At 58.6% G+C, this 14,581-nt stretch overlaps 1 protein-coding gene across 1 annotated transcript in view; it reads right to left on the bottom strand.

The window, feature by feature from the left end:
• Positions 1-9,190: 9,190 nt before the first annotated feature.
• NPEPPS (aminopeptidase puromycin sensitive) overlaps positions 9,191-14,581 on the bottom strand; it is a 62,498-nt gene continuing 57,107 nt past the window's right edge. The window contains exons 17-23 of the mRNA XM_038750123.1: positions 13,192-13,411; positions 12,190-12,332; positions 12,024-12,080; positions 11,372-11,479; positions 10,768-10,923; positions 9,905-9,952; positions 9,191-9,361 (exon numbers count right to left, since the gene is read on the bottom strand). Coding sequence (XP_038606051.1) covers positions 9,206-9,361; positions 9,905-9,952; positions 10,768-10,923; positions 11,372-11,479; positions 12,024-12,080; positions 12,190-12,332; positions 13,192-13,411 — 888 coding nt within the window. The 3' untranslated portion in view covers positions 9,191-9,205. The remainder of the gene's footprint in view (positions 9,362-9,904; positions 9,953-10,767; positions 10,924-11,371; positions 11,480-12,023; positions 12,081-12,189; positions 12,333-13,191; positions 13,412-14,581) is intronic.

The following is a 14,581-nucleotide window of genomic DNA, read 5'->3' as shown; positions in this document are numbered from 1 at the left end:
CTATGGGCCCCTCGATTTGGAAAAGGAATTAAGATGGGACTTTTTTTTTTCCCCTAGCTTCATTGGAATAAACCTAGGCCCGACACTGTTTCTGGAGAAGGAGGCCAACCACAATAGAGGTCAGCAGGTAGCACTGTGGCTCAGTAGAGTGGCAATAGAGGAGCTGGGTAATAATAATAATTAATAATAATAATAATAATGACATTTGTTAAGCACTTATTATGTGCAAGACACTGTTCTACGCGCTGGGGAGGATACAAGGTGATCAGGTTGCCCCACGTGGGGCTCACAGTCTTCATCCCCATTTGACAGATGAGGGAACTGAGGCACCGAGAAGTGAAGTGGCTTGCCCAAGGTCACACAGCTGACAAGTGGCAGAGCCGGGATTCGAACCCAGGACCTCTGACTCCCAAGCCCGGACTCTTTCCACTGAGCCACGCTGCTTCTCGGCAACATCTAAAGACGGTCCCTACCCAACAGTGGGCTCACAGTCTAGAAGGGGGAGACAGAGAACAAAACCAAACATATTAACAAAATAAAATAAGTAGAATAGATATATGTACAAGTAAAATAAATAGAGTAATAAATATGTACAAACAGATATACAGGCTGTGAGCCCCACGGGGGACAACCTGATCACCTTGTATCCCCACCCCGGTGCTTAGAACGGTGTTTGGCACATCGTAAGCGCTTAATAAGTGCCATCATTATTATTATTAAGGAGGGAAAGGGAGGACGAGGGGAGGGGGCGGCTTGTCCATCCCAGTCCCCGCCGCCGATCGGTCTCTGTCGATCAATCAATCAATCAGTCGTATTTATTGAGCGCTGTGTGCAGAGCACTGTACTAAGCGCTTGGGAAGTCCAAGTTGGCAACATATAGAGACAGTCCCTACCCAACAGTGGGCTCACAGTCTAGAATCAATCAATCAATCAATCGTATTTAGTGAGCGCTTACTGTGTGCAGAGCACTGTACTAAGCGCTTGGGAAGTCCAAATTGGCAACATACAGAGACGGTCCCTACCCAACAGTGGGCTCACAGTCTAGAATCAATCAATCGTATTTATTGAGCGCTTACTGTGTGCAGAGCACTGTACTAAGCGCTTGGGAAGTCCAAGGTGGCAACATATAGAGACAGTCCCTACCCAACAGTGGGCTCACAGTCTAGAAATCAATCAATCGCATTTATTGAGCGCTTACTGTGTGCAGAGCACTGTGGGCACCGACGGTAAATGCCCCACGACCCCCGACTCGGCCCTTCCAGCCCGTGGCTTCCAGGGCCTGCTCCGCCTCCGCGGCCGGGCCGCAGGGGAGTTAGGCCCTGCCCACCACATCACCCCCGCCCCTGGATACGCCCCTCGACCCATCAGATGATGATGATGGCGTTTATTAATCAATCAATCAATCAATCGTACTTATTGAGCGCTTACTGGGTGCAGAGCACTGGACTAAACGCTTGGGAAGTCCAAGTTGGCCACATGGAGAGACGGCCCCTACCTGGCAGTGGGCTCACAGTCTAGAAGGGGGAGACAGAGAACAAATCCAAACATCTTAACAAAATAAAATAAACAGAATAGATATTTACAAATAAACTCAATCAATCGTATTTATTGAGCGCTTACTGTGTGCAGAGCACTGGACTAAGCGCTTGGGAAGTCCAAGTTGGCCACAAAGAGAGATGGTCCCTACCCGACAGTGGGCTCACAGTCTGGAAGGGGGAGACAGAGAACAAAACCAAGTGTATCAACAAAATAAAATAAAGAGAATAGATATGTACAAGTAAAATCAATCAATCAATCGTATTTATTGAGCACTTACTGTGTGCACAATACTGTACTAAGCGCTTGGGAAGTCCAAGTTGGCCACATATGGAGACGGTCCCCACCCAACAGCGGGCTCACAGTCTAGAAGGAGGAGACAGACGACAAAACGAAACGTATTAACAAAATAAGATAAATAGAATGGATATGTACAAGTAAAATCAATCAATCAATCGTATTTATTGAGCGCTTACTGTGTGCAGAGCACTGGACTAAGCGCTTGGGAAGTACAGGTTGGCAACATCTAGAGACAGTCCCTACCCAACAGCGGGCTCACAGTCTAGAAGGGGGAGACAGAGAACAAAACCAAATATATTAACAAAATAAAATAAATAGAATAGATGTGTACAAGCAAAATAAATAGAGTAATAAATACGTACAAACGTATATACAGGTGCTGTGGGGAAGGGAAGGAGGTAAGGCGGGCGGGTGGAGAGGGGGAGAGGAAGGAGGAGGCTGAGTGTGGGAAGGCCTCCTGGAGGAGGTGAGCTCTCAGTAGGGCCTTGAAGGGAGGAAAAGAGCCAGCTTGGCGGATGGGCAGAGGGATTGGGGGCATTCCGGGCCCGGGGGAGGACGTGGGAAGACGGCAGGACAGGAGAGAACGAGGCCTAACGGGGAGGAGATTAGCGGTGGCAGAGGAGCGGAGGGTGCGGGCAGGGCTGGAGAAGGAGGGAAGGGAGGGGAGGGAGGAGGGGGCCAGGGGATGGATGCACAGCCTTGAAGCCCAAGGTGAGGAGTTCAAAGCGCTGGGGTAGATACAAAGTAATCAAGTTGTCCCACGTAGGGGTCACAGACTTCATCCCCATTTTCCAGATGAGGTCACTGAGGCCCAGTGAAGTGACTTACCCAAAGTCACACAGCTGACAAGTGGCGGAGCCGGGATTTGAACCGACGGCCTCCGCCTCCCAAGGCCGGGCTCTTTCCACTGAGCCACGCTGCTTCTCTAGCCGCTCACCAGATCCACCCGCCAGATTAGCCCCGCCCCCGGCTATGCCCCTCGACCTATCAGACCCGCCCATCCGATTAGCCACGCCCTCTGCATGGAGGCCCCGCCCCTGGACACGCCCCTCAACTCATCAGACCCACCCTCCAGATTAGCCACGCCCCCGCACGGATATCCCGCCCCTGGACACGCCCCTCGACCTATCTCATCTGTCCGCTAGATTAGCCACGCCCCCGCATGGATGCCCCGCCCCTCATCCTACCATATCCGCCCTTCCGGTTAGCCACGCCCCCTTCACGGATGCCCCGCCCCATGGACACGCCCGCCCATCGACCTATCAGATTAGCCACGCCTCCAACACGGATGTCCCGACCCTGGACACGCCCCCCTCAGCCGATCAGGTCGGCCGGCCGATTAGCCACGCCTCAATTACGGATGCTACGCCCCTCATCCCATCAGGTCCACCGGCCAGATTGGCCTCGCCCCCTGCACGAACGCCACACCTCTGGGCACGCCCTTCAACCTATCAGGTTCACCCACCAGATTAGCCACGCATGGCCCTCAACCATCAGACCCGCCCACCAGATTAGCCACGCCCCCATCACGGATGCCACGACCCTCAACCTATCAGATTCACCTATCAGATTAGCCACGCCCCCTGCACGGACGCCACGGCCCTGGACACGCCCCTTAACCTATCAGATCCGCCCTCCAAATTAGCCACGCCCCCTGCACGGACGCCACACCTCTGAACACGCCCCTCAGCCTATCAGATCAACCCACCGGATTAGCCCCGCCTCCAGCACGTATGCCCCGCCCCTGGACACGCCCCTCGACCTATCAACCGCCCACCAGGTTAGCCACGCCCCCAACAAGGGTGCCCCGCCCCTTGGCCATGCCCCTCAACCTATCAGATCCGCCCATCCGATTAGCCCCGCCCCCTGCACGGAAGCTCCGACCCTGGTCACGCCCCTCAACCTATCATCGCCCATCAGATTAGCCCCGCCCCCTGCATGGATGCCCCGCCCCTCAGCCTATCAGACCCGCCCACTAAACTAGCCACGCCCCCGTACGGATGCCCCACCCCTCGACCTCTTCATTCATTCCTTCAATCGTATTTATTGAGCGCTTACTGTGTGCAGAGCACTGTACTAAGCGCTTGGGAAGTACACGTTGGCAATATAATAATAATAATGATGGCATTTATTAAGTGCTTACTGTGTGCCAAGCACTGTTCTAAGCGCTGGGGAGGTTACAAGGTGATCAGGTTGTCCCACGTGGGGCTCGCAGTCTTAATCCCCATTTTACAGATGAGGGAACTGAGACCCAAAGAAGTGAAGTGACTTGCCCAAAGTCACACAGCTGACAATCGGCAGGGCCGGGATTTGAACCCATGAACTCTGACTCCAAAGCCCGGGCTCTTTCCACTGAGCCATAGATCAGATCCGCCCACCAGATATATATGTATGTACATATTTATTACTCTATTTATCGTACTTGTACATATCTATTCTATTTATTTTATTTTGTTAGTATGTTTGGTTTTGTTCCCCCTTCTACACTGTGAGCCCACTGTTGGGTAGGGAGGGACTGTATATGTTGCCAACTTGTACTTCCCAAGCGCTTAGTACAGTGCTTTGCACACAGTAAGCGCTCAATAAATACGATTGATTGATTGAATGGATGCCCCGCCCCTCTCCCCCTCCTCCCCCCCCCGCCTTACCTCCTTCCCCTCCCCACAGCACCTGTATATATGTATATATGTTTGTACCTATTTATTACTCTATTTGTACATATCTACTCTATTTATTTTATTTTGTTAATATGTTTTGTTCTCTGTCTCCCCCTTCTAGACTGTGAGCCCACTGTTGCTCACAGCCCCGCCCCTGTTCACACCTCCAACCTATTATCTCCGCCCACCAGATCAGCCCCGCCGCTCAGTACATTCGCCCTGCCCATCAGATTAGCCACAGCCCCGGCCATAATTATAATCATTAATAATTCTGATATTATGTCCCAAGCACTGTTCCAAGCACTGGGGTAGATACAATGTAATCAGGTTGTCCCACGTGGGGCTCGCAGTCTTCGTCCCCATTTAACAGATGAGGTCACTGAGGCCCAGAGCAGTGAGGTGGCCTGCCCAAGGTCACACAGCAGACAAGTGGCAGAGCCGGGATTAGAACCCACGTCCTTTGGGGCTGGGAGTCGGGGATGCAGGAAGGGAGCAAGTCAGGACAAGTCAGAAGGGAGAGGGAGAAGAGAAAAGGAGGGTTCAATCGGGAAGGCCTCTTGGAAGAGATGCGCCTTCAAATAACTGTTCGAAGCATTAGGGTGCAAACAAGTTAATTAGGTCCCTAGCCCACATGGGACTCACACTCTTAGTATTATTTTATTTTGTTAGTATGTTATTTTATTTTGTTAGTATGTTTGGTTTTGTTCTCTGTCTCCCCCTTTTAGACTGTGAGCCCGCTGTTGGGTAGGGACTGTCTCTCTATGTTGCCAACTTGTATTTCCCAAGTGCTTAGTACAGTGTTCTGCACACAGTAAGCGCTCAATAAATACGATTGATTGATTGATTGACAGATGAAGTCACTGAGGCCCAGAGATGTGAAGTGACTTGCCCACCGGCTTCGCCCCTCACCCCCGACCCCGCTACCGCTCCCTTCCTCAGAAGCGTCTGACGGCGACGAGCAGCCGCCCCCCGAACCCTCCGGACTCCTGAACCCCACGGCCTGCGTCTGCGCCAACGATGCCAACGATTCCCTTGCCTTCCTCCTGTCCGCCCTTCACTATCCTCAATACGATGCGTGAGTGCCAGCAGGGCCCCCACACCTCCCAGCCCCCATGCCCCCTCCTAATAATAATTCATTAAAATAACTACAGTACTTGTATTTGTAATAATGATGGTACTTGTTAAGCGCTTACTATGTGCTGAGCACTGTTAATAATGATGGCATTTATTAAGTGCTTACTATGTGCAGAGCGCTGTTCAAAGCGCTGGGGAGGTTACAAGGTGATCAGGTTGTCTCACAGGGGGGCTCCCAGTCCCCATTTTACAGATGAAGGAACTGAAGCCCAGAGAAGTGAAGTGACTTGCCCAAAGTCACACAGCTGACAATTGGTGGAGCCGGGATTTGAACCCAAGACCTCTGACTCCAAAGCCCGGGCTCTTTCCTCTGAGCCACGCTGCACTGTTTTAAGCGCTGGGGGAGATAAAAGTTAATCAGGTTGGACCCAGTTCCTGTCCCACTCACATATTTAAACCCTATTTTAAAGATGTGGTAACTGAGGCCCAGAGAAGGGCCGTCACTTGACCAAGGTCATACATTAGACGTGGCAGAGGTGGCATTAGGCCACAGCCCGGAGCCCGAGGACTGGCTGGACCTCGCGGGCTTCGACACAGACGCCTTCTTCAGAGTCCCGCTCCGACAGACGCGGTCCGTGACGGCATCGCTGGGCCGGGCCGAGGACGAGGTACCGGGCGGCCGGGGCCACGGGGACATGACCCGTGGATCCAAGAGGGCCCCGAAGCCGGTCTCTGGGTCTTGCCCTCTCCATACCTGGGAGGGTGGAGGTGCGGTGAAAGGGGAAGGATCGACGGGCTCCGAGCGGAGGTGGACGCGTCCTCAGCCACCAGGCCCTGAGCAGGGTGGGGCTGACGGTCCGCGTGTCCACCCGTCCATCCGTGTCCCAGCTCGGACTGCTGTTCCTTGAACTGGAGGAGGAAACCAAGGCCTTGCGCAGGCTGCGGGGGAGCAGGCGGCCGGTTCCCCGCGACCGCTGACCGGCAGCTCGGGAGCGCTCGGGGGTCCCTCCGGCATGTACCGCCCTTTCCGTCTCCCCGACTCCCTTCACCCCGCATCCCTGAGCCCCAGCTCCCCCCGGCTCCCGGCCGTCGGCCCCCGGGACCCCGCAGTCCGTCTCCGGGTCCAGGCCCCAGAGGAGGCCAGGCCAAGTGGTGGAGGCCTCCAGCCGGGAAGGACGCGGACGGCCAGGGGCGACAGTGGCCTAACCGGGAAGAGCAGAGGGTGGAGCGAACTTGAGGCGTAACATCCTGGTGAGGGAGGCCCGGGTGCCCGGCTCCTCCGGGAACCCCATGGTTCTCCCTCCCCACCTCCAGACGCCATCCTCCTCCTCCTCCTCCCAGAAGTCCACATCCTTCATGTCCTCCACTCCTGTCTTTCAAAGCTAACGTAAAAAAAATGGTAGTCAAGTGCTTACTGTGTGCCAAGCACTGTTCTCAGTACTGGGGTAGATGCTAGTTAATCAGGTTAGACACAATCCCCGTCCCACCCGGGGCTCACACTCACCCCCATTTTACAGATGACGGAACTGGGACCCAGAGAATTGAAAGTGATTTGGCCAAGGTCACACGGCAGACTTGTGGTGGGGCCGGGATTAGAACCCAGGTCCTTCCGACTCTCAGGCCCGGGCTCGTCCTTCCCGGGTGGCTTTTATGACTAATAATGGCACTTGCCCAGCACACAGTGCCAATCACCGTACTAAACTCGGGGGTGGATAGAAGATGATCGGGTTGGACTCAGTTCCTGCTCCACATTCTTCTACACTTCCCGGATCTGCCCCTTTCTCCCCCTCTAGACTTTAAGCTCCTTTTGGGCAGGAAACGTTTCTACCAACTGTTGCGCGGTACTCTCCCAAGCTTCTGCCCAGTGCTCCACACACGGCAAGTGCTCAATAGATACCGACGGACCGATCGCATCCAATCAATACGGCGTACTCAGGGATCGTCCTGCCGAAGCGTCACTCGACCCAGTCTCGTCGCATCCAGTAAAGACTCCTCACCCCAAGCATCGAGGCTCTCTACCGACTGACTGCCCCCCATCTTCCTTACCAGCCCCCTTCCCCTGCTATTCCTCAACTCCCCGATCTCCTTCCCGGCCAGCCTGAAACGGAGCTCACGAGGCTTTCCCGCTTCGCTCACGCCTTAGCCCCAGCCCGGGACTCGCTCCCTCCCGAAAATGTGCCAGACCACGGCACTCCCCGTCTTCCGCTCCCACTTCCTCCAACACGTCCTGCCAAAACGATTCGTCACCCCGTGAGGCCCACAGATCCACCGGCACTCTCCAGCTCTTACGTACACTCACTCATACCCCGCTTCCACATTCTATACAGGCTACTCAAGTGTCCATCCTGTGATGTTCTTTGATCGCTCTGTGAACAGTCGGTCCCTCGCCCGTCTCCCTCCTGTGAGCGTGGAAGCTCTCCCGTCTCCAAGCCCCCGCGGGCGGGAAGGGCGGGAAGCGCTCTCTCCCCGAGCTCCCGCGGGCCGCCCCTCCCTCGTGGGCCCGGCCTTTCCCGAGAGGACAAGGAAGACAGCACACGTGTCCCCCGTGGACATTTTTATTACCGCCCAACCGTTTTGAATTATTATTATCGTTTTAAAACAATAGCACAAAAACTGTTTGAAGGAAGCAGTCTGACAGGTTATCCGAGGACTTTCTGAGACCGAGTTAAGCCACACCGACTAAGAATTCCTGTTAGGATGAAACGCGGGGGCGGGGGGGGGGGCGGGGGGGGACGACTCGGGCCAAGGTGCAGCCCCGGGCCGCGGGAGGACGGGTAAGCGGGCAGCTGCTTCTTCCCGCCGGCCACCCCCAGCCTTTCCCGGCCGGACGGCCCGGCCCGCCCTCCCAGGCAGAGGAGCGCCCGCATCCAGGCCGACACTCGGCTCTCGCCGGGCCAACGCACACCTCCAGCCGACGGCAGGGGAAGGAAGAAGGGTTTTACACACCAACACGGGGCCGCCACTGTCGGGAATCGTGGCCACGGACGCGACACGCCTCCTCTCCACGTTCCTCCATCGCCCGGGAGGGCGGGCGGGGACCGAGCCTGGGGAAGACACACGGGCCGCAGGGCCACCCCGGGCGGGGGGGCAGAGGGACCCCGACGGAGGACGAGGACCCTTGGCTCCGATGGGTCCCCAGAAGGGATCCGGCTCCGGCCGGGCACCTCCGACACTCCCCCGGGACCGGGCACCGCAGCCACGCCGAGAGGGGGGCAGGGAAGGGGAGAGGAGGGGAGGGTGCAGGAGGCCGGAGGGCCGACATCAAACCGGTGCCCCGTCTCCTTTTCCGCCCAGGAGAAGTGTTAAATACTTTTCACCACTGACACGGCTCTGGGAGGTTTCACAGTTTCATTATGCTCTATTTTATTACTATCATATTTACATGGTGGTGGGATTTTTTTTTTGTGGTTTTTTTTTTTTGCTGAATTGATTTTTTTTCTTTTTTCAGAGAATTTAGTTCTGGAGTGTGAGTGGGAACCACTGAACTACATTCACTGTCCGACCCCACTGGTTGGCCCAAAGACTCCCGATCTTTGGCCCTTGGCATCTGACCCGGCCGGCGGCCCCCGCCCCGAGCCCCGCGTCGAGGCGCTGGGGCCGTGGCGGCCCGGCGGTCTGGGGCGGGGGGGTTGGGGGGCTCACAGGGCGGGAAGGGGCGGGGCCCGGCGCTGCAGCAGGTACTGGTGGATGCTCTCGGCGTCCCGCTTGAGCCAGGCGGCGTTGAGCAGGATGTTTTCGCAGCACTGCTGGATGGTGCGCTCGGCGACCGGGGCCGGGTGCGTCTCAAAGAAGGCCTGCGGCAGAGCAGAGCATCGGGCGGGGGGCCTGGGGGTGGGGTGGGGCCGAGGCGGGGGGCGGCAGGGCAGGGAATCGAGATGGCCAAGATGACAGGAGCGGGGGTGACGTGTTCGCCGGAGAACAGAAGCGCCGGGGGAGGGGACGGACAGCGGCCCAGAGGGGTCAGTCCGGGGATGGTCAACCTCTGGTACCGGCCCCGCCGGCGTCCACGGGGAGCCACGAGCCAAGTGGGAGCTGGGAATCCGAGGGCTCGAGAGAGCCTCAGGGTGGGCCTGGTGCTGGAGGGGACCCCAAAGGGCAGAGGAGGCTGCTCCCTAACCGCCCGGGGCAGGTGGGCCTCATCTAACCTGTAAGGGGGTAGGGGACACCCCTCCAGAGCAGGGAGAGACAGACAGACAGCACAAGAGAGCAAGAGGGAGCAAGCGTGGTCCCAGCCTGGTCTCCTGGGGAGCCCCGGGTCCCCTCTTTCCCCGGCCAAGCGCGTGAAGACGGCTAAAGGGTAGTCCCGGCCCCCGCCTGCACACCAGAGTCCGTAGTACCTTAACCTCGGCGGCCACTTTGTCGACGGCGAACCCTTCGATGGTGAGCTGAAAGGGGGCAGAGTGGGTCAGTGGGGGGTGACAGTCCCCGTCTGGGGAAATCAGGGGACGGCGCCAGCTCCAGTGCTCGCTCAGGTGACTTGGGGCCCTGAAGGGCTTTTTTTTTTTTTAATATGGCATTCGTTAAGCACTTACTACGTGCCAGGCACTGAACTAAGCGCTGGGGTAGATACAGAGTCATCTGGTTACGTACGGCCTCTGTTCCACATATTGGCTCGTAGTCTTAATCCCCATTTTAGGGATGAAGTGAAGCGATTTGCCCAGGGTCACACGGCAGGCAAGAGGGGGAGCCGGAATTAGAACGCAGGTCCGTCTGATTCCCAGGCCTGTGCTCTATGCACCGGGCCACTCTGCTTTTCATCCCGCTGTGTTCCTGCCAGGAAGTCTGCCAGCGATTTTAGGGTGCCAGACTCCAGAGCAGCCACCCCCACAACCGGTCTCTCGGCTGGTGCTCGGCTGCCCCTTGACGATGGGGGTGAGATGCCCCTAGGCCGAGCGGGGAGTGGAAGAGGCGATTAGTACAGTGCTCTGCACACAGTAAGCGCTCAATAAATACGATTGATGATTGATGATGATGAAGAGGCGGGCAGAACTAACCCTGCTCCTGGGCACTGGGGGGTGCCGGCACTGAGGGGAACGAACACGACCCCCTGATCCTGAACCCCGGCCACCCCTCAGCTCCCACCCACCCTCATCCCCCACCCAGGAAAGAGAACACCCTGGGCACGGCAGCAGGCTGGGGGCGGGCGGGGTGCGGAGGGGGAGGAAGGGGCGGCGAAGCCAACTGCCGTGGCTTGACGTACCTTTATTAGTCGGGTTATTAAGAAGCCTCCTTGGTAGCGGTTATACAGCTCCTCCCACTTGTCCTTGACGAACTTCCAGGCGGCTTTCATCCCGTGCTTGCTGCCCCCCGCCACACCGCCGATGATGGCCACCGTGTCCTGCGGACGGACTTCATCCTGCCAACGCACCGGGTGGCGGAGGCTCAGGCCGCGGCTCCCTTGGCCCGCCCGGGGCCCCCGGGTGCCCGGGAGGCCGGGATCCCCGCAGAGACAGCCGTGACCGCGGGAGACCCGGGGCCGGGAGAAGCGGAGTGGAGCCTCCGGCCTGGGGTTCGGGGAGGGCTGGACTGGGCTATGGGGGAGCAGGGGGCTGCGGGGATGGACACATCCAACCTCCTCCCCACACCCCCCGCCCTAAGGCCACACCAACCCGAGCAGAGGGGCAGAGGGCGGGGCAGTGGGCACACGCACACATAAATGCCATTATTATTTATTATTATTATTTCCTTGCCCCTTGTCCCGGAGAGGGCGGGCAGGGCAGGGCAGGGCCAGGAGCAGTGGGCAGCTCCGAGGGGGGAGCCCACAGCCTGCGCGACCGGGTCAGGGCAACTCCCCAAGCACTCACCGAGAGGGAAAAGGCGAGAACTTTCTGGATGAGTTCTGGCGAGCCCAGGGCCCCGAGGACCCGCTCGATGCGGTTCTTCTCTTCCTGCATGTCCGCCTGCTTGTGCAGCTGCGGGGAGCGCGGTCCAGGGTGAGCGCCCACCGGACGCTGGGGGCCGGGCACCGGGCTCTTCCCACCCGGCACTTCGGTTGAGCCCAGCCCAATACCCGCTCTCTCCGACGAGAAAAAATCAACTACGAGGAGCCACCACCCCGAGGGCAACGTGAGCTGCGGGAGAGCCGCCCCACCGGGCCCCATAAGGGAGATGGCGGGATGAGTCGGGAATCGTCGGCCGCCTCTGGGGCGGTCTCTCCCCGACCCGGTTTCGCTGCCGGCTCCCGGGTGCCGCCGTGGAGCCTCTCTGCAGGCGTGAGGGCCTCGAGCGCCGCCGCTCTCCCGGGCCTCGGCCGGGATGTTCCCAGAGGGGAACCGGAGCTCGGGGGATCGGGCGGGCCAAGCGGTGACGCCGCCCGTCTCCGGACACGGATGGCGGGGGCCAGATCCCGCACGATCGCTCAGGTCCCCGGTCCACCGGCCCCCCTCGACGCCCTCGACCGCACACCCGCTCGCGGGCCGCTGGGTCGGCACGGCCCCGGGGAGCCCCGCCGCTCACCTTCAGTACCGTGTCCAGGGTGGTGCCATCCCCGTGCTTCAGGACCGTCACGTACACCTGCGGGACATACATATACACACACAAACACACACACACAGCGGGGAGGGACTCAGTGAAGGGTCACGGGGCGCCGGGGGCCCCGGGGGCCGCCCCCCAGGGAACCTACGGGACTCCGCAGGTCGGCGGACAGCGGCTGCTTCCCGTCCACGTGGTCCTTGAAGCGACGGCGAGCTTCTTCCACCGTGGCCTTGTGTCCGGCTTTCCCCAGCCTGCCCAGCACCAGGCCCCTCAGGAGGGCGTCCAGGTGGCCTGGAAAGGGACAGAGGGAGGAGTCCCTCACGCTCTCGCGGGGACTGTGACCTAACTCATCGCACACCTAACCCCAGTTCTTACAACGGGACTTCGTGACGACTGTGGTGAGAGGAACGATAATCACGGTGATGACAATGCTAGTTTTCTGGGACTGTCTCCAAAGGCTGTGGGTCTGACCCGGCCCCTGCCCTCCGGGAGCTTACAGTCTGAGCTGGGCCCCGCCCCGATCATCATCAATCGCATTTATTGAGCGCTCACTGTGTGCAGAGCACTGTACTAAGCGCTTGGGGGAACTGGGAGCTCCTCCCACTAGAGACTCTAAGTTTCCTGAGGGGCAGGAGAAGCATCCACAAACTCTACGGCACCGAACCATCGTCCGCACTTAGCTGAGCGCTTCGCTCACGGTGAGCGGTCGAGCGACGCCCTTGGCCGACCGAGCGTGGGAGCCAGCAGCCGCGGAGATGGACGCCGAGGCCGATTCAAGTCGGAGGGGAACTGAAGGGATGGGAACCGAGATACGGACACGCGGGGTCCAAGGGCGGGGGCGACGCCCAAGTGCCACACCGGCAGCGGGGAAGGGAGCGTCTGGACAGCACAAGCCTGTCTGGGCTTGGCAGGCTCGGCTCCCCGAGGAAATGCCAGGGTGTGTGCGTAGGTACATTTACACACAGACACACGCCCACGCCCAGGCAGCGCAGCCTTTCCTCCAGCGAAGTCTTGCGAGAACGTGACCGTCGTGGTCTCAGAGAGCCGACACCCAGCTCCAGGTGCGGTCGTGGTTCCCCTTGTCAAGCACTCCCTCGGGGAGAGCCCATCCCTCGCCTCCTCTGGGTCCCGGGAGGGCCCACCCGCTCACCTTCTCCGGGTTTGGGGTCCCAGCCCAGCTTCTCGCCGATGGGGGTGAAGATCTCCCTGACAAACAGCTGCATTTCGTCGTAGAAGTCGGTGTGGGACAGGAGGGTGGACAGGGTCCCCAGGTTGCAGCTCAGGTCGCTCCACACCGTGTAGTTGGGTTCGTTCACGAAGGCCTCCATGACTTTCAGGACGTCCACGGTGCTGACGACTCCGGCGCGGGCCTGGAGGGGAGGCGGGAGAGGGACGGGGTCACCGCAGGCAACGACCGGCACAGAACAAGCGTGGACACGGCTCACCGGGGCCCCAGCCTGACGGCCGGCGGCACCAAATCCTGCCGGCCGGCGGCATTTTGTGGCTGGTGGAGGTCAGGCCCTGTGAGGCCAAGAGGCCGGTCACCACCGGACCGTCTCCTCCTCCCAGGTCAGCACCTGGTCAACAGCCCTGATGAGGAAAAGCCCAACTCCACCAGCTCAGTCTCTCTGCTCTCACAGAGAAAACGGATCCACCCGCGTGTTTCCATTTCATCCGTGGACCTCGCTCGGCCTATCGACAGGCTCCCTTTTTAGGCTGCACGGCCCTGGAATCCGGCCCAACTGCACGAGGGCCCGGCCCACTGGCCCTTAATAATAATAATAATAATAATAATGACGGCGGTATCTGTTAAGCGCTTACTACGTGCCAAGCACTGTTCTAAGCACTGGCGGGGGATACGAGGTGATCAGGTTGTCCCACGTGGGGCTCACAGTCTTAATCTCCATTTTTACGGATGAGGGAACTGAGGCTCGGAGATGTGAAGTGACTTGCCCAAAGTCACACAGCTGACAAGTGGCAGAGCCGGCATTTGAACCCATGACCTCTGACTCCCAAGCCACAGGGCCAGTGAGTGCCGAACTTGGGAGCGCTCCCTCCGGGACTGACCGCGATGAACCAAACCAGGAAGGGGCAGCCAGCTGTCCAGAGCCCACCCTGGGGAGGAGAGGGTGAGGGTGGGGGGTCTGGCTTGTCCCTGAACAGAGAGCAAGGGTGGCACCAATCTCTATCATGCAGGACCTCCCCGTCCCAGGGCACTTAATAATGATAATAATAATAATGACGGCATTTGTTAAGCGCTTACTATGTGCAAAGCACTGTTCTAAGCGCTGGGGGGGGATACAAGGTGATCAGGTTGTCCCACGCGGGGCTCACAGTCTTCATCCCCATTTCACAGATAAGGGAACTGAGGCCCAGAGAAGTGAAGTGCCTTGCCCAAAGTCACCCAGCTGGCAAGTGGCGGAGCCGGGATTTGAACCCACAACCTCTGACTCCAAAGCCCGGGCTCTTTCCACTGAGCGACGCTGCTTCCCACTTCATCATCATCATCATCATCAATCGTATTTATTGAGCACTTACTC

The sequence above is a fragment of the Tachyglossus aculeatus genome, chromosome 8, assembly GCF_015852505.1.
Source record: "Tachyglossus aculeatus isolate mTacAcu1 chromosome 8, mTacAcu1.pri, whole genome shotgun sequence".
Lineage (NCBI taxonomy): Eukaryota > Metazoa > Chordata > Mammalia > Monotremata > Tachyglossidae > Tachyglossus > Tachyglossus aculeatus.
The sequence above is the reverse complement of the archived record's forward strand: the minus strand, read 5'-3'. Positions and strand labels throughout refer to the sequence as shown.